The sequence below is a fragment of the Psammomys obesus genome, unplaced genomic scaffold (assembly GCF_907164565.1).
Source record: "Psammomys obesus unplaced genomic scaffold, mPsaObe1.curated_primary_1811, whole genome shotgun sequence".
Lineage (NCBI taxonomy): Eukaryota > Metazoa > Chordata > Mammalia > Rodentia > Muridae > Psammomys > Psammomys obesus.
Window position 1 is genome coordinate 38,739,811 of NW_026596079.1, and position 22,350 is coordinate 38,762,160.

The 22,350-nt window shown below is 45.6% G+C and overlaps 1 protein-coding gene across 1 annotated transcript in view; it reads right to left on the reverse strand.

Annotated features, from left to right (window-relative positions):
* Positions 1-8,210: 8,210 nt before the first annotated feature.
* The window catches only part of Baalc (BAALC binder of MAP3K1 and KLF4), a 67,462-nt gene continuing 53,322 nt past the window's right edge, over positions 8,211-22,350 (reverse strand). Inside the window, exons 2-3 of the mRNA XM_055626422.1 lie at positions 21,973-22,139; positions 8,211-9,986 (exon numbers count right to left, since the gene is read on the reverse strand). Coding sequence (XP_055482397.1) covers positions 9,876-9,986; positions 21,973-22,139 — 278 coding nt within the window. The 3' untranslated portion in view covers positions 8,211-9,875. The remainder of the gene's footprint in view (positions 9,987-21,972; positions 22,140-22,350) is intronic.

Sequence of the window (22,350 nt, forward strand, 5' to 3'; positions counted from 1 at the left end):
GACACACTGGAAAAAAAAAAAAAAAAAAAAAGGATCTGATCACCTACCACAGGATGGCCAGGTGAGGAGAAACTTCACTGTTAAGTGAAGTTTCACACACAGGCTAGCGAATCTTTGAAATTAATCAAACTTCTGAATTTAAGGCATTTGCAACCTCCAGAGACTATGTGGTTGTCTGTTGTCTAAGAGGGTCCCAGGGTGCTAGAGGTGTCAGGGAAAACCTTCTCTTCCAAGCATTGTTTATTGCAGTGGTTTTCCACTCATCTCCATTCAGGATGCCTTAGTGAAGGAACATGCTTGCTTTTCCACCTGAAGGCTGATGGAGGAGAGTGGATCGGCCAGCATACAAGCTGCCCATTTGTATGTGGCTCAAGACCATGGGCTTTTGCAGCTTCCAGGGCGTTGCATAGGAGGTGAGCACTGGGGGATGAAGGAGATCCTTTCAAGGAGCAGTGCTCATGGAGCAGTCATCATCACTGGAGCATTCTACTCATCTTAAAGGATCAGTTAGAGAAAAAGCTCCATGACAGCTGTGTGTAAAAGTAGCTGGGAGCTGAGCCCAAATACATGTGACTCCCATGTCCTTGGCCTGAGGCCGGATGGTGTGGAAAGGTTTCTTTGGAAAGGTAAGGCCCCAGAGCCCACTCATTTTGTCTTAAAAATGAGCTTTGGTTTTGCTCATGAACTAGTAGACTTCTCTCTAGTCTTCCCCAAAAAAAGCTGTTGTAGAAGGTTCGCTTTTTTGAAGGGAGCTAACGGTTTACTTTGAATATTCATATTCTTCCGTATTTCTTGAATCCGTCGTAGGCATTGCTGATGTCACACCAGTGAGACCGGCTCTTCTACTCTCCTGGAGAACAGCTTTGGTATTTGATGCTGGCTTCTGGGCAATTCATTGGTGCAAAGGAACACTATGAAAACCTCAGTGCATTGCTCTGCAACGCCTCACATACAATTCTTTTATGTCCAAAGCTGTGTTTTGCTTGCTAGTTACCAGCTGGGGGAACTACCCTCCAGAGCCCACAACCAACTAGAAAACTTCCTTCATCAAACACCCTGAGTCTGTGCTTCTACCCAGAGCTGAGCCCGTGAGCCTTAGGAAGGCTTCTGGCTGACGCTTGTTTTCCACCCAGGGATTCCCAAGGGTAGTTCTGTATTGAGGAGGAAGTGTGTGTCTGGAAAATCAGTACACTGGTCTTCAAGAACAAAGTTCTTAGAGAGGCAGCTTTCTGTACATTTTCCTTTGAGAGCTAGAATATTCCTGTCTAAATCAAGCTCAGCAATAAGTCTTGTGTTTATTCTAATGTGCCAAGAAATAGTGCGAAGTACTGTACCTGGATCCTCCTAAGTCCTCCCCAATCTAAGAGGACTTAGGACTGGGAGCCCCACTGTATGCACAGGCAAACAGGAACACAGAGACCCCAAACAATTTACAAATGGCAGCAAAGGGGGGTGCTGAGGCTCCTTCAAACCCCAGAGCCTAATTCAAGATGCCCACATGGTGGCTTGTTTGGCTGAGATAAAGTCTCATGTTACCCAGGCTGGTTTTGAACACGTCAACTCCAAGTGATCCTGTTGCCTCAGCTTTCTAAGTAGCTTTCACTTCTCCTTGGAACCCGCCTAGCTCAGCTTCCACTCACTCTGGGACAGTGGAGGCCTACTCTGACAGCTTGCCTTGGGCGTCTTCCCAAATCTATTAGTATTACCCTCAGAGGACTAACATGGCAGCACGGCTCACAGGACTCCAAAGCTCTGGCTGGGGACAGTCAAGAGGAATAAAGGTGAGATTCTTCAGGCTTGGATACAGGGCGCTATGCTTTATCCTTGATTAGCCCTGGCAAGCTGGAAGTGCAGAGAGGGTGACGCTGTAAAAAGAGCTGTGAAGTCACTCGCCTTTCTCCAAGCCAGACAGGCAAACAGACCTTGACTTAGGCCAGTGGACAGACCATGGGTTTTTATCGATGGGCAGACGTGGGTTCAACCCCAGCTCTGCAGCTTCCTCGCTGTGTGGCTGTGAGGCTTGCAGGTTGCTTTCTCACATGTAAAGTGGAACTGGTAAGGCTTTCCTGGGCAGGGCTGTTTGCTGAATCAGACATAGAGAGTATAAGGCACCTAGAATGATCCCTGACATGCGAAGCAATAATTACCCTGTGGCAGAAGCCATATTATCTACATTTGTTATCTCACTTAATCCTCACCATACACCCTCAAAACGATGATGTTACTTCATTGAAGGAAGTGCGTCTCAGAGGCTGCGTCATGCGCCCCAGGACACACAGCTGGAAGACTTCAAGCTTGGATTTGCCCTCTGCAGGTGAAGCCCGAGTTGTGTCTGTTTTTACAGGCCTCTGGCTATCACTCTTTGCTCTGCAGGCCATCGAACGGTTGCTTTGTCTATTAGAAGACAAGGAGATGACCTTTAGATAATTAAATAAAATTTAAAAAGCAAACAAAACTTTAGCTATCTTCTCAGCATATGGCAATGGGATATTTAGATCAGAAAGGGCAATCATTTTTCGTGAATGCACATAGGTGAGAGGGTTTGAGTGTGTGTGTGTGTGTGTGTGTGTGTGTGTGTGTGTGTGTGTGTGTGAATGGCAGGGACAGAGTCCAACTTTGGGGTTGTTTCTTAGGGGCCATCTTCATTTTTATTTTATTATTTATTTGTTCTTATGTGTATGGATGTTTTTCCTGCATGCATGCCTGTGCTACTTGGTGTCCCGGAAGGCCAGAAGTTATTGGATCAGCTGGGAATGGAGTTTACAGACAGTTGTGAGCTGCCATGTGGGTGCTGGGAATCAAACCCAGGTCATCTGGAAGAGTAGCCAGTGCTCTTAGGTGCTGAGGCATCTCTTCAGTTCCTTCCTTGCTTTTTGAGGCAAAGTCTCTCTCACTGACCTGGGGCTTAGCAATAGTGGCTGTCGGTCAGCAAGTCCCAGAGATCTGCCTGTTTTACCTTCTCAGCTCTGGGTTACAAGTACAGGCCACCATGCCCAGCTTTTCATATGGTGCTGGGGTGGAGCTCAGATCCTGACACTGACACTTTCCCAAATGATCAGTCTCTCCGTCTCCCAGGGTCTCAGTTAAAGCTGGCCTTGAATTTACTATGTGGTTGCCGATGGCCGTGACCTTCTGTTCTTCCTGAGTGCTTAATTTATGTAAATTAGAGCTAGAGACGGACAACAGGACCTTGTGCATGCTGGCCAAGAACTCTACCCACTTATCTATATCCCTGGCCCATTCCTTCCTATAGTAAATGGAACCCCGCCAAGAGAACATGATCTACGAAAGTCAAGCTGTAAAATTTATTCTGACAGTAAACACCCAAACATTGCTGCATTGAACTCAAGTGACCCAGTAGAGGAATTGTATGAGATCCTTGATTACTTCCACATTTCCCCAGATGATTAAGCATAAGTCCCTTCTGATGCTGCCTGTCAGAATTTCCTGGGGCCAGTGGTTGTGGGCACAATTTGAAGTTAAAACTCAGTGTTATATAATGTGGAAGTTGAGTGCAAGAGAGGCCAGGAGATAGCCGTGCTTAGTGCTCAACCTAAGGCTTCCTTGCCCCACAAGCCGTGCAAATGAATGCATCCAGGCACATGGGGAGCTTGGGATACAGAGGACTTGGGACATAAACCACTCAGGCCATGGGATCAGAGGAAATTGTTCAGAGGCAAAAAGTAAACAAAAGAAAAATAAATTAAACATAGGTAGAATCTAGAGAGGGAAAGCTGAAGAGGAAATCTTGAGGACTATCAACACTTAAGGAACAGGTACAAGCAGCAAACAGAGTGGGGAGGGGAGGCAAGTGACAGGATCAGAGCTAGAACGGCCCCAGGAGGGGAGAGGTTATGAAGAACAAGAAACTGAAACAGAGAGGCCAAGCAGGGTGAGGAGTCAGACTTGTCACCGAACTTGGCAATTACAAAGTGTTGTTGTCTTCCCTAGAGAATAAAGTTTCAGTTAGAATAGCAGAACTAGATGGTAAACGCTTGAGAAGAAAATGAAAAGCAATGAAATGGTCCTAGGGGCCCTAACCACTCAATAACAATGGCCGACCTTGCTCATATTCCAGCAGCTACTAACCAGAATCTTGAGAGCCATCACAAGCTAGGCAGCATGGCTACCAGTGTTGGCTTAGAGTGTTTTAGTTGGGTCCACTGGTACAATCACCTTCCTTCTCTGGGGAGAGCGAGGCTTGGTCTTGACCGTCCCACAGTGTGGTGTGTTCTCTGTGGACCCCTTTCTTTGCCTGTGCTTGCTATGGCGTCTTCATAAGAGATAGTATGTGGTGAACAGGTTCAAGTAGAGTGGTTCCAATGGGCAGAACAAGTTCAAAGAGCAAAGATATTTGTCAAAACGAAGTATGAGCAGTTATCAAATATTACCAGTCATGAATCTGGTCCAACTCTCATCTGTAGTATGGATTTTAAAATCCTGGTATACTTGTTTATCTTAGCCCGTGGATTTCTGTTATCATTGTTGTTTTAATATCAAGTGCTCTGAAACACAACCTGCATTTTTCTTCTCAGATCTTACTGTTTCTCATGATTTACAAATTTATTTCTACTACCTGCTTGGCATATGAATTCATGTAGCTGGTGATGTCTGCCAAGGTATCTTTTGGGGGCATTTCTTTCCAAGACATTTCTTATATCTCTGAAGTAAAACAGAACATTTACCTGTTTGGGTTTTTTTTTTTTCCACCACAAAATTAATTGTGATGGCACTGAATTCAAACAGAGATTCAAGGACACTGTGAGTTGCACACTGACAACCGAGGACTTTTCAGATAGTCTAAGCAAGCTTGGTGAGAGAAGTGGTGGAAACATGTCTTTGAAATATATGGTGTTTAGGCGTGGTAATGAAAACGAGACAGGAAAAAGGAACGTGTTCATTTCAAAGCCCGTAGTGCCCCTCCCCTGGAGACTAAGCAATACAAGGGTATGTTATCAAACGAGCTACCTGCGGGGTAACTGGGTGAGTGCGTCTGGGAAAGTTCTAGGGCTCATATAAAACACAGCTCTTACATTTCCCACCGAAGCTGAGGGACTCCCTGAAGCAGGCATCCAGTGAAGGCTGCTGGGATGAGGGAGGCAGTGAGTAAGCACCCATAGCAACAGTGACCTGAAAATCCATGCCTGGGGGAAGCAAGAGAAGGTCCTTCCGCCAAGGAAGGCAGGCGGCCTGGAAGACCGCTGGGGAGCACCTAAAGGGCTCAGGGGAGGTAGGGGCAGCAGAGTCCCGGTGGAACTGTGTTCTCCTGTCCCCTGTTGCTCTTTTTCCTTGGAAGCGGGGTTCCAGAAGACTGAGCAGTGGCCTGCACACCCAACTTACAAAACACTCAGGTACTCTAGGGTATTATACGGGTTTGCTGGTCTCACAGCCCTGGTGACTCAATAGACGGAGATTTTCTCATAACTGAGAGCCTTAATGTCCGAGACCAAAAAGATCAGCAGGAAGTTCACCTGAGTCCTTTGGTCTGTATGTGGGCATCTTCCTCTGGTGCCACATGGGGCTCCCCTCTGTGTGTGTCTCTGTGCCCCAACTGTTCCTTTGTAGAAGTATGAAGGTTACAGTAGATTACGGCCCCGCAGATAACCTCAGTTTGTCTTAGCCGCCACTTTTAACACCCATCTACAAATTAACCACGTTCTGTACAGACAGATTTAGGACCCAGCATCTGAGTTTGAAGGCTATGCAGTTCAGTCTGTAACACATATAGCTCAAAATGGAATTGTTGAAAGAGTGTAATTTTAATAAATTAGCCAAATTGCCAGGAAGAGTCATAGAATGTGCAACCTCAGAGATGTCACTTTGGCATAACGATTATTCGGAGTGAAGGGCACTGTAGAAAATGTTCCGTGCGGACAGCCTGACTCCTCTTCCTTCTGAGAGCAGGACATGAAGCCCAGGGAAGCTGTCTTCTCTACACTAATGCAGCACACTTTCTTACCGCCACAGACAGGGGCTGGAGAATGCTGTGCAAACAGTCTCACTAAAAGAAGGCCTTAACGTGAAACTAGGAGAAGGATAGTGGTGAAGAAGAGGCCAGCAGGGGTGGAAAAGGGATCCAGGAAGGTTGGGGTGAATAAGATCAAAATGCAGTCTATATTTATTGGAAATCTTCAATGCGCTAGAAATTGGAAATAGACTTGGTCCCTGTCCTTATGGAGATAATGTCCTAGTACAACAAGCAAGTAATAATAAATAAATAAATAAATAAATAAATAAATGCAATAATTTCTTATTTCTGGCACCTTGAAGCATTTTAATAAATGCAGTACATGAAAGTGAATAAATGAATAATTTTAGCTGTTGGATCATATTTACAATTTGCCTCTTCAGAAACATTTCTCAAGATTAGCTGCTTGTAGAAATGATGAGTGGACGATCTGCATTTGAATGACCCTTAAAAGAAGAAGAAAGCCAGGTATTTGGGAAGACAGATTGGAGTATTTGGAGTCGGCATTGCACAGTCATGCCCCTCGGGCAGGCGACAGATGCAGACATGCTGTGTGTCAGCCACATGAGCGGTAGGAGTGTCTCCAGCTGGAGGTGCCAGTTCTAGCCCGTGCCAACATCAGCTCCAGAAAATTTGGTGTCGAGGGACTCAGGGACAGAGACTTTCCAGTTCTTCAAAAAAGATAAAACTTTCTACACCAATTTAAATTAGTTTGCTGGTGAAGTACAACCTGGAAGAGTAGATTAAATAAAGCAAGTGGTCTAAGTGGTCTAACCATATATACAGTTCAGGGCACAGGGAGGCCGCACGGAATTAGGAACGCGGGCTTCTAACTAGTTCTCAATTTGGCACAGCTATGACTTCCAAAGCCACTTACTTGACAGCCCAGTGAACCAATATTGCTCTAGTTTTTACCTCCACATTCTAAGCAGCAGGAAGAAAAGGGGACTATGAACTCGAACAGAACACACGACTATCTGAAAAGGAGAGCGCGTGTCTGCAGTGCTCAGTGAGGGCGCCTGCTGGAGCTGTGTACACGGCATTCCAAGGTTTGGGCAGCATGACAGCTGAATAAAGCATGCCTTTTATCTGACTTCAGCAGGAGAGCCCCCTGCTTGGAAACCCTGCTTAGGGAAGCAGATATGGGAGGGAGGTATTTCTGTGACACCGGGGAGCGGCCACAAATGGAGGCTGGTAGGTCTTTGACATAGTACACCCGGGTCTGGTGCGGGGAGCACCACAGAGATGGGCAGCAGCCGAGGCAGCTCTCTATGTCTTGGCAGCTATTACAAGGAGTTCAGTTTCTGCCTTCCCTGAATCATAAACTTTCTTCCTGACCTTAATCCAAGTGCCTTCTCATACAAGGTCAGGCTCACCCTGTCCGGAAGGCTGATCTGGGCCAGACCCTACTCTCTCATCGAAGCCCTCTCCAATCAATCACCTCCTGTCCTCTTAAGCTTGGGGTTGGCTCAGCTTCCATACATGACAGCTCTCCCTCTAGAGGGCTGAAGTCCAACTATGCTGACCATTCTGAGACAGGCACCAGACAGTGGGGAAAGCCCTGATCTGGAGGTTGACTTTCTTGTCTGGCATCACAGTTCACCAAATCCTGGCTGAGAAGACTATAAATACCTCTGCAAGTGTAAGTTGGAGCTAATTGCATTCCCCTTACCTAATTCACCTAATTCACGAGGCTGATTGAAAAAAAATCACAGAAATCACTTATGTAAAACGCCTTTGTTTAAAGAAAGAAAATTCTAAACAGCTGTGCATACAGTTAGGGGTCCAGTAAAGACTCTCTGTAACCATCCACATATGTTTGAAATTAATGACTTTATTGACTCAAACTCCGAAATGGAAAGTGTTATCCCGATAGGAGAGTAAGAATCCATTCCTGCCTTAAACACACATTTAAAAGTTGCCAGATGGAAATTTCAATGGTGTGACCGGATCACAGGCCCTTCCTCCGTTCCCTCTCCTCTCAAAGTGAGAATGTGTTGCTGTCTATTCAGAGACAGCTTCTCCAGATGGTAAATTCCAAACAACGTGCATCAGTGAACTGAGGCAAACGCAGAGCTGGGAAGAGAGTCAGGCCTTGCGTGGCTGCTAGCGCATCAAGTGGGGAAGCAGCATGTCAATACAGCGCGCATGCCCAGGAGAGCAAGCCCTTGACTCGCAGGATCGGAGGCTGCCAACCTTGCGGCAGAACCCCTGCCGAGTGAAGCCACTGAGGACACAGGAGTCACCGGGCTTGCTTTTGTTTTATTAGTTAAGTTGTCAGAACATGAAGTCCCCTAAAAGCCCTTTGACAAGGAGTCAAGATGAGAGGTTTGGGGAAACTGGTGTGCGTGGCAAAGGCTTGGACAGTGATCAGGCGAATGCATACATCTGTGATTAACAGAACGCTACCTTTAACCTAAAAGAGAGAGTCCACTGCAATAACTGGCCCTGTGCCAGAGGGTCCACGTCAGTCTCCTGAGTATCAGGCGCCCTGTAGTCAGTCAGAAGGTACAGCCGTGACTGGCCAGACTCCACATCCCGCCGCGGCTGTTACCATAGCCGGCACAAGGTTGGCAGTGAATGTTTAATACTAACAAATACACAGTCCACAGTTCTACTTGTGTTGGAGAAATAATTTCTGAGAAAGGGGCGAGCATCTGCATTTTAGCCTGCTTACGTCACTTCTCTTGGACTGAGTCATATGTCATCAGACTGCTATTGCTGCTAAATATGGAGTTTGTTGGTAGTTTGGCACAACCTGGACTCTACTTTTCCTAAGCCTGAGCACGCAGGCAGTCCTTTCAGATTCATGCTATGTTACACTTTGCAAGAAGATGTGTTTAAAAATGCTAGAAGAAGATTCCTATCAGAACATCATTTTACTGTGTTGGCTGTCTGTTTTCCAATCCAGTGCCTTGTCAGTCTAATGTCAACATGAATACACAGCAACTGGGTTCTGCCTTTCTAAACTAATTACTCTGCAGATACCAAAATAGCATAGTCCTTGGGGCTGTGTACAGCAAGGCCAAAGGGCCATCACATGTACGGTCATGTGTTCTGAGGTCACTTCCCTCCTGTGAGTGGTGTCCAGTTGATTACAATTGCAAATGACCTGACTGGAGGTTCAAAGGCCATGAGAATAAAAAGAAACTGGAAAGCTATGAAAACAAGCAAACAAACAAACAAACAAAATCAAACCACAAAGCTAGGTCCCAAAGGGAGTTGTAGATAGGCTCAATGGCCACAGACATGAGACATTCTGGTTCTGGAGTCAGTGTCTGGAGGCCAGCCTGGGAGGTCTTTCCAAGTAGAAGAGGAACATGTCTGTGTGTGTCATGGACACCCCTCAGGGACACTCCAGAGGCTCTGGTGGAGTTAGCCTGTGACGCTGGCACTGATCTATCTCACACCGAGTTTTTATGTTCCTCCGGTTCTTATATTTCTGGGTCTAGGGCTGGGTGGGAGCCATCTCTTCAGTGAAAGCAGTAAAGTTTGTGATGGCTGTATTTGGAAAGAAAGGAGGGAAGAGTGGGCTTTCCTGTGAAAGCCTTACACTAATGTGTGAGCCTGGTTCCAGCAAAGCTACCACTCCTGCCTTTCTGTGTTGTTCACTGACCCATGTAACCACTCGCCACGGCCACAGCAGACCATGCTACAGAAGCTGCAGAGGGAAAAACAGACAGACCATAGTTTGGCAATCCATGAACATTTCAGGACTTTTCAATACATTTTCTGTATGTGATAAACAGGAAGCTAAGAAGGTCCTCACAGCTTAGGTGTGTTGCCAGGTCAAGCCATCTCTCAAGATGCTCAGAGGCATCCAGGATTAGCAAGTGGCGCCCACTTCCTCAGGATTCTTTGACTGGACTCCACAAAGAAGTTCATCTGCTTCTACATCCAGGCACTGCTAATTGATGCAGTTCTTTGCGATTCTTTTACTTCTGTCCATCTGTCGGATGTTCTCTGTAACATTAATAGAGACTTCTCTGGCAGACATTCGTTTAGCGTCCCTTTTAGCCTGCCAAAAAGTTGGAAACAGTGAATTCAGTTCCTGGCAAATATCCAAAGTTCACATGATTTGTATTAACTTCTTGAGACAATTATAAACACACAGACAAGCTGGGAAATGACCTATGAGGACTCATTCACATAAGACCATCTTCAGAGGTTTTCCTTAATTAAAAGTTTCAATGCTCCATAAAGGAATTAAAATTGCACACATTAGTGGAGGTGACTTATGATGCCTTGATACATGCATACATACATGGATATTCTTGGGGGTTTCTCTGTTAACTCTCTATTACCAAGCTATCACAGGGCCTGGTATAGGATGTGTTCAGAGAATATGGATGAATGAGTATGTTAACTGAGAGTAAAAGGTAGTGAAAATGTTTTCACGATTGGCCTTAGCTGGTAGTTTTTTTAGCTTCAGAATTAGACTGTGGTTCAAATACAGATGATGTAGCTCCACGGGTCAGGCAGCTTCACTGCTATGAAATTTTCTCATCTATGAAATAGGGAGTAACATCATCTACCACATATGATTCTTGTGAGCATTGAATAATATAAAACATGTAAAACGCTTGCCACGATACCTGTTGTTAAGTAAAGAGAAACCTCAGAATGCAAAACTGTCTAGTTTTAGGTGAAGACAGATCTGCATTAGAGGCCTCGAATTAACTTTAGACACAAAAGCATTAACTAAACTGTAGGTTTTTCAATGTGGCCCCATTACTCTATTCCTCACAATGTGAAAACAGCTTTAATGAAGGGAATTGATTTCTGCAAATGACAGTGAGCATGAGATGACGCTGCAAGTCATGTCCCCAGGTTTATGTCACTGATCCCATTCCAGGGAGGGTCCACTGGCCAGCTGCAGAGCCTCCAGCTGCCCTTGCAGGGGTGGCCTCAGCTTCAGAGAGCCTTATCTAAGGATGCAGTTTCAGAGGTCATCCAATGTAGGAGGAAAGGAACACATACACTAGATCACCCCAGCCTGAGGTAGACAGCTCTGGCAAGTCATCTCTCCCCAGAGCACCCCATGGCTGTCTCACACTCTGCACCCCCCTCCTGCTCCTGCTTCACCTCTCCCTTCCACCAGCACTGATCCTACGGGCACTTCCTGTTGAACATCCTGTATGATGACTGGTGGCATCTGCTTCCTGACACACAGTCCCAGACTGTGAGAAGAGAGTAACAACTGGAGAACTTTCCTGCACTGGACATGATTCCATGTGGAGAGTCAGCTTGTTTCTCATACCGCACAGGCCAACCACGTCATCTGACGTGCGTCCGATGGTGGATGCATGCAGCACCAGACAACACAAACCATTCTGTGTGTTCATTTGGAATGGCAGGCAGGCCTCCAACACGAAAGCCATGCACTGTAGCACTGCTGCTGACAACCTCTGGGTCCCCCTCAGAATAGGCATTCATCTCCCCATTGCTGAGTCCTGGCTGCTAAATCAGCAGTCATTTCACACACACACATCTTCACCTGATTGGTGTCAACTATTCTAGAAGTGTCAGAGAGGTCACACCTTATTCCCAAGGATAAAAAATCCTGTCCCTCTTGCCTCAGAGAAGAGTACCATAAGCGCTACCTACACCTCACAGCTCTCAGCAGAACCAAAGCGAGGCTGTACATCTGCTCAACAGAACCTGAAACTTGGTGAACTTGAAACTCTGATCTGACCTACTTCCTCACTGTGATACAGGTGTCAACCAATTTTTTGAGGAAGAATCATCATCTTGGGATCTGCTTCTAGATAGCCAGACTTAAGATCATAGTTTATTGGTGATCCTGGTGCTTAAGGACAGCTTCGGTTCTGTCATCTTTAGTCTTATCTACTGATTTTATAAGCCCTAACATTATTATTTTCTTTGCAGTGTTCCAGTGCCTAGCACAGTAATGAGACAGAGCAAGGCCCCAATTTAATTTTGGATGAATAAATAGATAGATGGATGGTTGGTGGGTGGATGGATGATTGAGTGGATGAATGGATGGAAGGATGGTGGGTGGATGGATGTTATATGGGTGAATGGATAGATGGAGGGATGATGGATGGATTGATGGATGGGTAGACAAATGAATGGATGGGTGGATATGAGGGTGGATGGATGAGTGGATAGATGAATAAATGGATGGATGGATGGATGGATGGATGGATGGATAGTGGGTAGATGAATGAATGGGTGGGGATAGATGGATAAATAGTGGGTAGATGAACAGATGGATGGACAGATGGGTGGATGGATAGATAGCTAAATGAATGAATGTAAGGATGGATGGGTGAACAGATAGATGTATGGATAGGGAGATTGATGGTGGGTCGATGGATGCATAAATGGGTGGATGGATGGATGGGTGGATGAGCATGCTACCCATTGATACACCCTTGCTTTAATAACAGTAGTCAATACAGCTTAGAGTTCTGTTTTAATTCAGATCTTTCAAGCCTGAACTAGCTCAAAAACTAGGACAGATTTTATGGATTTATTTTTTCCAGAAGCAGAGAATGCAGTTTCTTTCACATGTCTGGTTATCATCTATCTATCTATCTATCTATCTATCTATCTATCTATCTATCTATCTATCTTTTATCTGTCTACATATATAGATACCTATCTACCAATCTACTATCCTACACATTATCATCTATTATCTATCATATATATATATGATAGATATATATATATAGATATATATAGATAGATATATATATATATCATCTATCATCTATCTACCTATTTATCATCTGTCATGTTATATAGCCTTTATCTATTCATCCATTCGTCTATCACCTAATATCTATCCATTCTCAAAACATAACTTCTTAAGAAGTTATTCCATCCTCCACTTGACATTGAATTTCTCCTTGAACACAACTGCTAACCACAGACAGCCTTGTGCAGGGTACAAAACAAAACAATGAGAATGTGTCGCAAAGAACGGTCCTGTGATGGTGAGGCCATTTCTATCTAACTTCCATAGGTTTGTTGTTACATAAAAGCTTTGAAAGTCACCAGGGAACAGGGAGAAAGAGGCCATATTTAAAATAAGCCAGCCTGACACAAGCATTTCCCTCAGATTGATGGGAAGCAAGAGAACATTCAAGGATGTAAGGATGGATGTGGCAAAATGTTTTTCTTTTGAGAAGTTTGTTGAGGCAATTCATTAAGGTTGATTACAGATTATTCACAAAAAGTGAATGCCCTTTTCTATTTCTGTCATGTACGTGTGAGTATGTAAGTGTGTGCGTGTATGTGTTAGTGAGCAGGGGCAGAGACCAGAGGTCAGCTTTGTGAGTCTTTCTCTGTTGGTTTCCGTCTTTTTTGATAGTTTTTTTTTTTCCCAGAAGCTAGGGATTGTCATTTTAGCTGTTTGGCCAGCAGGCGCTGAGATTTCACTTGTCTCTGCCCCAGACCCCGAGCCCTGAGGTCACATGTGCAGACTGCCCAGCAATCTTTACCCAGGTGTTGGGATCTAATCTGGGGTCCTCATGCTGCCACAGCAACATTTACCCACGAAGCTCCTGCTTGGCTCCTGTTTCAGTCTGTATTTAAGTTTTAAAATTCTAAGCAAAATTTTAGGAGTTGAATGATACCTAATTTCTAAGCTGGAGTAAAGAGTCAAAGGCCACAAAATGGTTGTTCTCCAGCAGCTGTTGAGTAGCTGTGGCTGTAATTGTGAGTACAGTGAGGCCACTTCCTAGGTAGAGGCACATCAGGCTGTAGACACACAGGGCACAAACTGCAGGACCACACCACCCGAGTCTCAGCCAAGCCTTTGCCACCCACTGTGTCACTTTAGCAGGGAGAAACAGAGAAAATGCCTGTTTCCCAGATGTTAGAGAAGCTTAAATTTGTCACTTACAATAAGGAGACCAACCTCTGGTTAGTGCATAAATGACTCATTTCAAAAAGAGAAGTCTCACTTGAAAACTCACGTCAAACACATCAATTATTATCTTACTCTGTTGAAATTGATGACTATTGTGCCAGCTATTAAGTAGCAAAAGTAATTCTAAAAGAGACTCAGCACTTGGGGAGGTAAAGGCAGGTGAATCTGTGAGATCAAAGCCAGCCTGATCTACAAAGTGAGTCCAGGACAGGCAAGGCTACACCAAGAAACCCTGTCTCAGAGAGAGAGTTTTGATTCCAATAATGACCATAGGAAGTTTCCAGCCATATACAAATCCATTATCGTGATTACATTAAATTTAGCAAACCTATTAGCACTGACTACTTTTTCTCCACCCCTGCCTTACATTTGTGTGTGTCTCTCTGTGTGTGTGGTCAAGGGTGGGTATCCATGATACAACACACATGTAGAGGTCAGAGAACAGCTTGCAGAGGTCGGTTCTCTCCTGCCGTGTGGGTTCTGGGAATGAAAACTTGGTCAGGCTTGAGAACAAGCACTTTTTCCACTGGAGCCATCTCTCCAGTACAGAAAAAGTACATTTTCTTGAGAAAAAAAAAAAAAAGATTTGGAGTGTAAGACATTATACCTGTGAGGACATACAGGTTGCTAACTACTGCTGTCTAGTTACAGATGAGCGTTTTAGAGTCTGTTTGTCTTGAATGTGAAATGTTCCCATAGACTCAAAGTTTTAGCACCCAGCCAGCAGTGCTGTTGTAGAATGTTCTTGAGCGTTCAGGAGGTGTGTAATTAGAGGAAGGGCTTAAGGTTTTAGAGTTCAGTCCCCCATCCTGTCTGTCCCTGCTTCCAGACTGCAGACACAGTGGACCCCGCCACCCCATGATTCTGCCACCAGCTGGCCCGCACCGCCACCATGCTCTACTGCCACTGAAAATCCTATCCCTCAGACTGTGAGCTGAAACAAACTGTGAGCTTCAAACTGTGAGCCTAAGTTAGCCCTCCCTTTTCCAAGTTGCTTTTATCAGATATTTTGTAGCAGTGATGAGAAAATTAATTAATAAAATCCCAAAGCCCAAATAAAAGGAAAAAGAGAAACCACAATGTCAGAGCTTTTCTGTCCAGACTCTGAGATGTAAGCCACTCTCTGTTTGGATAAAGCTACAGAGACACACAAGACAATTAAACCCTTTTGTTCCTTAGGACCACCCGGGCAAACCTATCTATTTAATATCCTATCTCCTTTTTAATAACAAGGAAAAATAAGTGTCTGTTTTGCAATTATTGGCTTAAAAAAAAAAAAACCTCACAGTTCTGTTTGATGATGAGAAAAACCTATTTGGCACCTTTTTCTTTCTCAGCTACCTGTTAATTCACCTCTAACGTTCTTTGTGAGCTCTGTCACCATTGACTCTTGTTAATGGGCCACCTCCTGTTTCTCACTCCTTCTGACAGCTTTTTTATTCTTGTCTCATTTTCGTTTCTGTAGGTCTGAACTCTGTGAGTCACAGCTCTGAGTCCCCTTGATGCAGCCTCTTTAATTAAGAGTCATTTCCTGGCCGCCATTCTCAAGGGTAGCCAGATAGACTGCAACAGCTTCCTGGCAGCCTGCAACCCAGATGGACTCGTCTCCCTTGGGGTTCAGAAGTCTACGATCAGCTCATTCCCTGTGCAGGGAAGGGCAGGTTGGAGGTTTTGTGGAAACTTGGACTCCAGCCTGCAGCAAAACTTGATCAGCCTTTTCTCCGTTTCACCCCAAACGGAAATAAATATGTTCTTGGTTTAGCTTGGACTCAACAAATATACCTGTACAAACCTCTTCATAATTCTTTGCAGATGACAAAGAAAAGCCAAGCTGGCTGAAAATGTGGTTTGTTCGATGCTGTTTGCTTGGATTTCTCTATAGTATTAGTATTTTTAAGTATAAAAGCAATACATGAGCTAGACGTGATAGCACACACCTATGGTCTCAGTACTTGGGAGGTGAAGGCAGGAGGGTCAGAAATTCAAGATCAGCTCCTGCTTCACAGAGAGTCTGAAGCCAGATTTGACTACAAGAGATCTTGTCTAAAAAGAAAAAAAAAATTAAAAGCAATACATGATTATAGTTTAAAAAGAAAAAAGGATGGGTGTGGTGTGTGGTAGCCCTCTAACTCCAGCACTCGGGAGGCAGAGGCAGGGGAATCTCCTTGAGGTTGAGGTCAGCCTGGCTTACTCTGTCCCCAAAACCAAACAAAACCCAACAACAAAAACTAACATGTAACTTTTTTGGTAAGCCGCGCTTATGAGAACACTTACAATATCAGCACTTGGGAGGAGACTTAAGGCCCAGTGCAGGCTACAGAGCAAGCGTGGACTACACAGTAAGGTTATGTTTTAAAAGACAAAACAAAAACTCAAGAGTAGAGAAGGAGTCCATTTTCTGGGAATCCAGGTATGGACCTGGCCAGTGTCCATCAACCTGGCCAATATTTAATAAAGCTTTTTTTTTTTTTTTTTCAAATTTGGCTTAAAAAAAAAAAAACCTGTAGAGAAGGGTACCGTACGTAACACGCTCTGGTCTTTAGAGCCTTCCCAGAGGTAATCATGCTTAGTAATTTTTGATGAAATGTCCCAGGAATTTTTCTAAGCCTAGGGCTCTATTATTCTGTCTCTCTGTAACCTTTACATCCTGTCTAGCCTTTTTGAACTGTGCTGTCATCCATTTACTTTCTACTCTTGGATCAAGTAGAAAATTTTTAACTTCAAGAAGATAGAGCCCTGGACTATTTTGTTCACTACAGAATCTAACTCAGTGCCTGTCATCAATAGACAGCTAAGAAATAAACTGAAAAGCAGACACATGCAGACAGGCTTCTAGAAAGAAGGGGAAAGCAGGGGACAGTGGCACAGACCCAGGAAGGTGGAAGCAGGAGGATCAGGAGCCCAATGTTATCCCTGGCTGCATGATGAATTCAAACCCATTTTGGGCTGCATGAGATTTTGTCTCCAAAAACAGAGTGAAAAGAGGGGAAGAAGGAGAGAGGGGTAGAAAGAGGCAGAGAGCTCCCCAGGCACAAAGTCTGTTTCTCTGCCTAAATGCCCTAGGACATTCCCACTTGCTTTACACAATTGTGTAAATCATTGATTGCTGCTTATATCACCACTGGACATGGTGATCTTACAGTGTTTGCTTGCACAATAAGGCATCTGAAGTCACTGGAACTGACGCAGTTTGCCAAGGACAACGTCCTGTAGGTGATAATCCAAAATAAAGACAAGGGCTCCTGGTTGTAGGCCTGAGGTTATTGTGTAATTTATATGCTGATTTCTGATATCTGGTTACAATCCTTGTTCTGAGAATCACCCGTCTCAATGTTGTATAAACACTGCTCCCCAACTGTCTCCTGATATGCCAATAAAGCAGTTTATAGGCAATCACTGAGCAGGGGAGAGAATAGAGCTAGACTTCCTATCAGCCACGAGAGAAGTTAGAAGAGCAAGCAGGGAATTCCTGGAGATATCAGGAGAGAGGAACTGGACCAAGAAAGAAGTTACAAAGTACAAACATCTCTGCCATGTATGCTGGGAGGAAACCAAAGTAGCTTAAAGGGTTAAAATAGAGTAATAACTGCTCAGGTCTTGTGTTGTGAAGTTTATTATTAAACAAATATAAAAGTGTCTCAATTATTTGTGTGATAGCTGGGTTAAGAGAGAAACCAAGACACAGAGTTTTATAAATATAACTTTAACACCCAGTCCCACAGCCTGATGAACTCTGATGAAGCTCATGTTAACTTCTTCAACATTATAATTCAGGTAATGGAATAGAGGGGCATGGGCCTGGGAGGTAAAGAAACAGAAGTTTAAATTCCAACACAGCCATAGCACAGCCTACTGTGTCAGATTGGACATGGCTCGTGGGCCTCTATTGTCTCAGGTGTGGAAGGATATTTAACCTTTCAGAGTTGTGGGGGTTAAAAACAATGCCACATATAGTGTCTGGCGCATAGTAAGTCAGGCATGTTAGTTTATTCCTCCCCTCCTTCTCAGGGGTTAAAAGCAGTGTCCTAAACGCTGCAACTCAAGGAAATAGTCCATCTTAGCAACTCCACCAGAGGCCAGCCGTTAGCTTTCCACAGCAAGATCAGACCTGCTTTGACTTAAGCTACTAGGCTTCATCAAGTGTCACAAGAACATTTTACTTTTTTCCATGAGCCTCAGGGAGAGAAGATCACAGGGAAGATAGCAGAGTGCCTCAATATGATGATGATATGATGATGTTGCTAGAACAGAGCTGGTACAGGGGAAGGCCCATTTTACTCTCAGTGAGCTTGTCTCGTTCAACCAGCAAGCAGTTCTTGCCGTGGTAGGTGCATTAAAACTCAAATCGACTGGATGTCAAGAAAAGAATACAATGAATAAAGAGGGCTGTGGCCCGAGCGTCTTCTAAATGAACTGGTTTTGCCGCAGGCCAAATCTCTGTGGAAACCTCTCCTGCCGCTGTAGTAGATCCCTGCCCTTTTCCCAGGCATGGGCTGCGGAGGGCTCCCAAGTGTGCCACCAACAGCCTTCCCTCTTGCTCCCCAGTGCTGCCATCTGTTCCCTCCCTCTGTTTAGCATCTTGCTTCTGTTTTCCTGAGACTCCTTTGCTTCCCAAGCTCTTCCTGATATGCTTCACACTGTCACTCTGACCCTCTTCTTTGAACCCTGTGGGTTTCACCCATCCTTCCTACACTGGGCCACACATTGCCAACCATTGTTGGCTGGACACTGGGGGTGGCACTTCTGGAGGAAGTGCCTTAGCCGAGAATTAATCCAGACAATGGGTAGTTCCTTTAGTGTCTGGTCACGTTGCCAAGAACAATAAAGAGACTGGAGAATGTGCAGCTTTGGAGACATGAAAGCCCCATGGGCAGCCAGCCACATGCTCAGAGCTTTGTCTGCCAAGAGCTGCATTCACATGGACATCTTTGCCTCCAACTGATGCTAGAAGGTTTTTGTCTGTTTTGCCTAGACTTACTTACTTTTATTCCATGTGTATAGAGTATTGCCCCTGTGCATGTATGTTTGTGAGTGGAGCATGTGCACACCCCTGCAGAAGGCAGAGGAGGGTGTCAGAGTCTGTGCAGTAGAGGTAACAGATGGTTGGGGGAGGGGAAGAGTTCTTCCAGCACCCTAGCCCGGCAAGAAGGCAGTTCAGTCCAGTAGAACTCAGTGTTGGTTCAAACTTTCAGAGTAGGACCTTGAGTAGCTTATTTTAGGCAAATTAGCACACAGCACAATTTGCTAAAACATTTCCTGGTGATAATTAACTCAATCCCATGTGAACAACAAAGTTTAGAACGTGACTACTAAACGCTTTGTAAAGTACACTCGGCATCTTCCATAACGATCAGTTCTATAGATTGACTGAGTAAAGCGAGCTCAGGAAAAGGGTCTGGGAGGATCAGGAGGGTCTCAGCCACAGGGTCAGTACAAATGTCGCCAGGCTGTTGGCCGTGTCCACTCCCAACGCTGTGGGCAGAAATCAGGTTATACCTCTCTCCCTTTGAAAAAGGAACCCTGTGTGCTTACGTTGCTGGTCCCCTAGTGCCCATCTGTGAGCACTGGAAGCTTTGTGCTCCCACAGTGGTGAACCACTGTGTGGGTGCCGGGAACCGAACCTGGGTCCTCTGCAAGAGCAGCCAGTGCTCTTAACTGCTGAGCCATGGCTCCAGCCCAGCTAAGAGTTTCATTCTAGTGTGTGTGTGCGTGTGTGGTGCATGTTGGTGTTCATGTCCATGTGAGCCATACAGTGCTCTCTCATACAGTACATAACTCTCAGGAACTGGATTTCTCTTCCTACTACACAGGTCCCTGGTGCCAAACTCCCTGTTGGATGTGAGCTCCTGAACGCTGAGCTGGCCTTGGGAGAGTTTGTTTCGCTTTTAATGGGGGAGGTGGGATCTGAGCCTGAAGAAATGGCGTATCAAGGGGAAGAGAATGCACTTGGAGCCAGCTTAGAGTTCCTGGGCTGCCTTAATGACCAGGAAGACACAGGGGGTCCCCATGTGCTGTCTGCGGGGCACAGGTGGGGAGCTGGCCAGGAAAACAAGCCAGAGATTTGTTGAGGGTTGTGAGGTCAGCATGGTCCTGAACAGTCAAGGAAAGCAAGGTACATAAAGAGCTCCCTACTGAGACGGTCAGTTCCCAGTGTGTGAAAGGTCACTGTTGGTGAGACCTGTGTGCCGTGAGCGCCTAGAGCTGCTAGTCAGAAAGCAGGGGCAGGAGGAAGTGAAGAAAGCAGGACATGGTTTGTTTGATGGGATATGAAGCAGAGAGGACGCAAAACACAAAATGCCGCTGCTCACCACCACTGGCACGCTTCATTAAGTCCCACTGCCCTTCAGAAAGGGTTGGAGCTTTGGAGGGGTGTCTGCACTAACAGTGACATCCCAGGTCCCTCAGAGCACCACGCTATTGATCATAGCACTTGCTGTCACCCTGACGGCACCTCGCACTCAGAGGAAACGGTACCTCTGCCTTTCCCACTCCTAGGTCCTTGGCACTCAAACAGTGCCTGGCATCTGAACAGCACTCAAAGGATCTTAAGAGTGCTCATAGGAACTAATGAAGAAACTCTCAAGGCTGTACAAAGATTGCCTTTAACCCACATTTTTTTCTGGTAAATCTGAACTGGAAAACTGCAGCAGGCATGTGGATGAGGCTGTCTGCTTTGCAAAGGTGCCTCCTGGAGAAGGCTATCCTAGTGCCGGCACACAGGGGAAATGCTGTAAAACGTTGACGCCATGGCTCACGAGCAGGAAATGTATGTGGCAGTGACACCGCTCACTGTGGGTTATCAGCTGGTCCCTGGTGATTTCAGGCCGACTGGAAGCTCTCATTCTATCCACTGGCGCTACCCGGCAGTGAGAAGGAAGGCGGTGCTGCATGCTGCACACTCGGGAGAAGATTCACACTTGAAATTGAATTGTGATCTTCAAAGCGCACTTGTTTTCTCACCGCTGTAAAAGGTAGTTGAGGGTAGCTTTGAACCTTTGATTCTCCTCCCTCCATCTCCTTACTACCCCGATTACCCAATACTGGGGACTGAGTCTAAGGTTTTATATTGCTAGAAAAACACTCTAGCAACTGAGCTTCGGCTCCGCGGCCTGATGATGCTGTGACGTACCCCGCTCAGCACAAAGCTACCTTGCTCACCTCCGTCACAGCTGGGGTATGACCCAGGCCATACAACACACACCTTCGTTTGTGAACCTCCGTTTCCTTGCCTATAAAACTGTGATGATGCTCTTGGGAGGATTTAAAAACCTGCAAGGCCTAATAGCACCTTGTTAAGTGCAAAACACAACTTTGAATTTACAAGCAGTTTGCTGATCAAAGTCATTAAAGGCAACTCAGTGATAGACACAAGAATTCCATCACTAGGGAAGCTGTGCCCTCAGGAAGCAGGCAGCTAGGGCTGGGGGAGGTGGGACCAATACATTTTGGAGCAGAGAGTAAATGGTGGACTTCAGGGAAGATGAGGAAATGGGAAGGGGAAGCGAAGAGGAGAAAGAGGCTGCACAGAGCCCCGGCTGGCTCCCGGCTGCACAGAAGGTGGAGCACCTCCAAACAATTGCTCCAGAAAGAAAGGATCAAAGAATGGCAGCCAGGTCCAGGACCACAGCCTGCCTTCCTCCCAACAGCCAGCGTTTGGGGTGAAGCTGTTAGGATATTTTACGAGAATCATCCTGGAGGACCCTTGCGCTAACCAGTTGCTTGGAGGGTGTGAGGTAAAATCCCAAGTTTCTTTCCTTCCGCTGGCTTCACTGCTAAGACAAGGAGGTTGTGAGGTAAAATCCCAAGTTTCTTTCCTTCCGCTGGCTTCCCTCCTAAGACAAGGAGGTTCTTGGGTGAAGCCGTACCTAAGAGCACACACACCTCCAAAGGGCAAACATCAAGGACGCATTTCTGTAGGTTCAATAAAACCCCACGGCCCACAGGAAAGGATTTGAATGAGGTTTGCAGAAATGTTTTACATGGAGAGGAGGAAAACCTGCTTTCCAAGGTTCTCTTCCCTGGACACAGTCTTAGTGTCCTGATTTAAAGTAAGCGCCACCCCATTCTCTGGTCCCCAGTTGGTTCTGTGGCTGTGTCCTACCTCTGTAGTCCAAAGGCCGTTCTGTTTCTGGGTCAGAGGGCCCGAGCTGAGGCTCTGCGAGTTGGAACACTGTGTCCCACAGTTCATCTTCTTCTCTGGGTTGACTATTCCACCTGGGGCTGCAGACCGGAGCCCACCATTAGAGGACAGTCCATCTTCCAGCACACCTGGGGAGGCAAGGAGAGGGTGACTCCAGAGGGCTGCAAACAATCCCAAGATGGCGGAGAAAAAGGCAGCTAAAAGCAAAGGGTCACTCAGATTTCCACCCTGTAATGCTATCTTTTCCTGTCAGAATACATGTATTTTTATGTAAAACAAAAATTTAAAAGTAGTTTTGTAGCGGGTCTGGTGTGGTGGGGCACCCCTTTAACCCCAGCA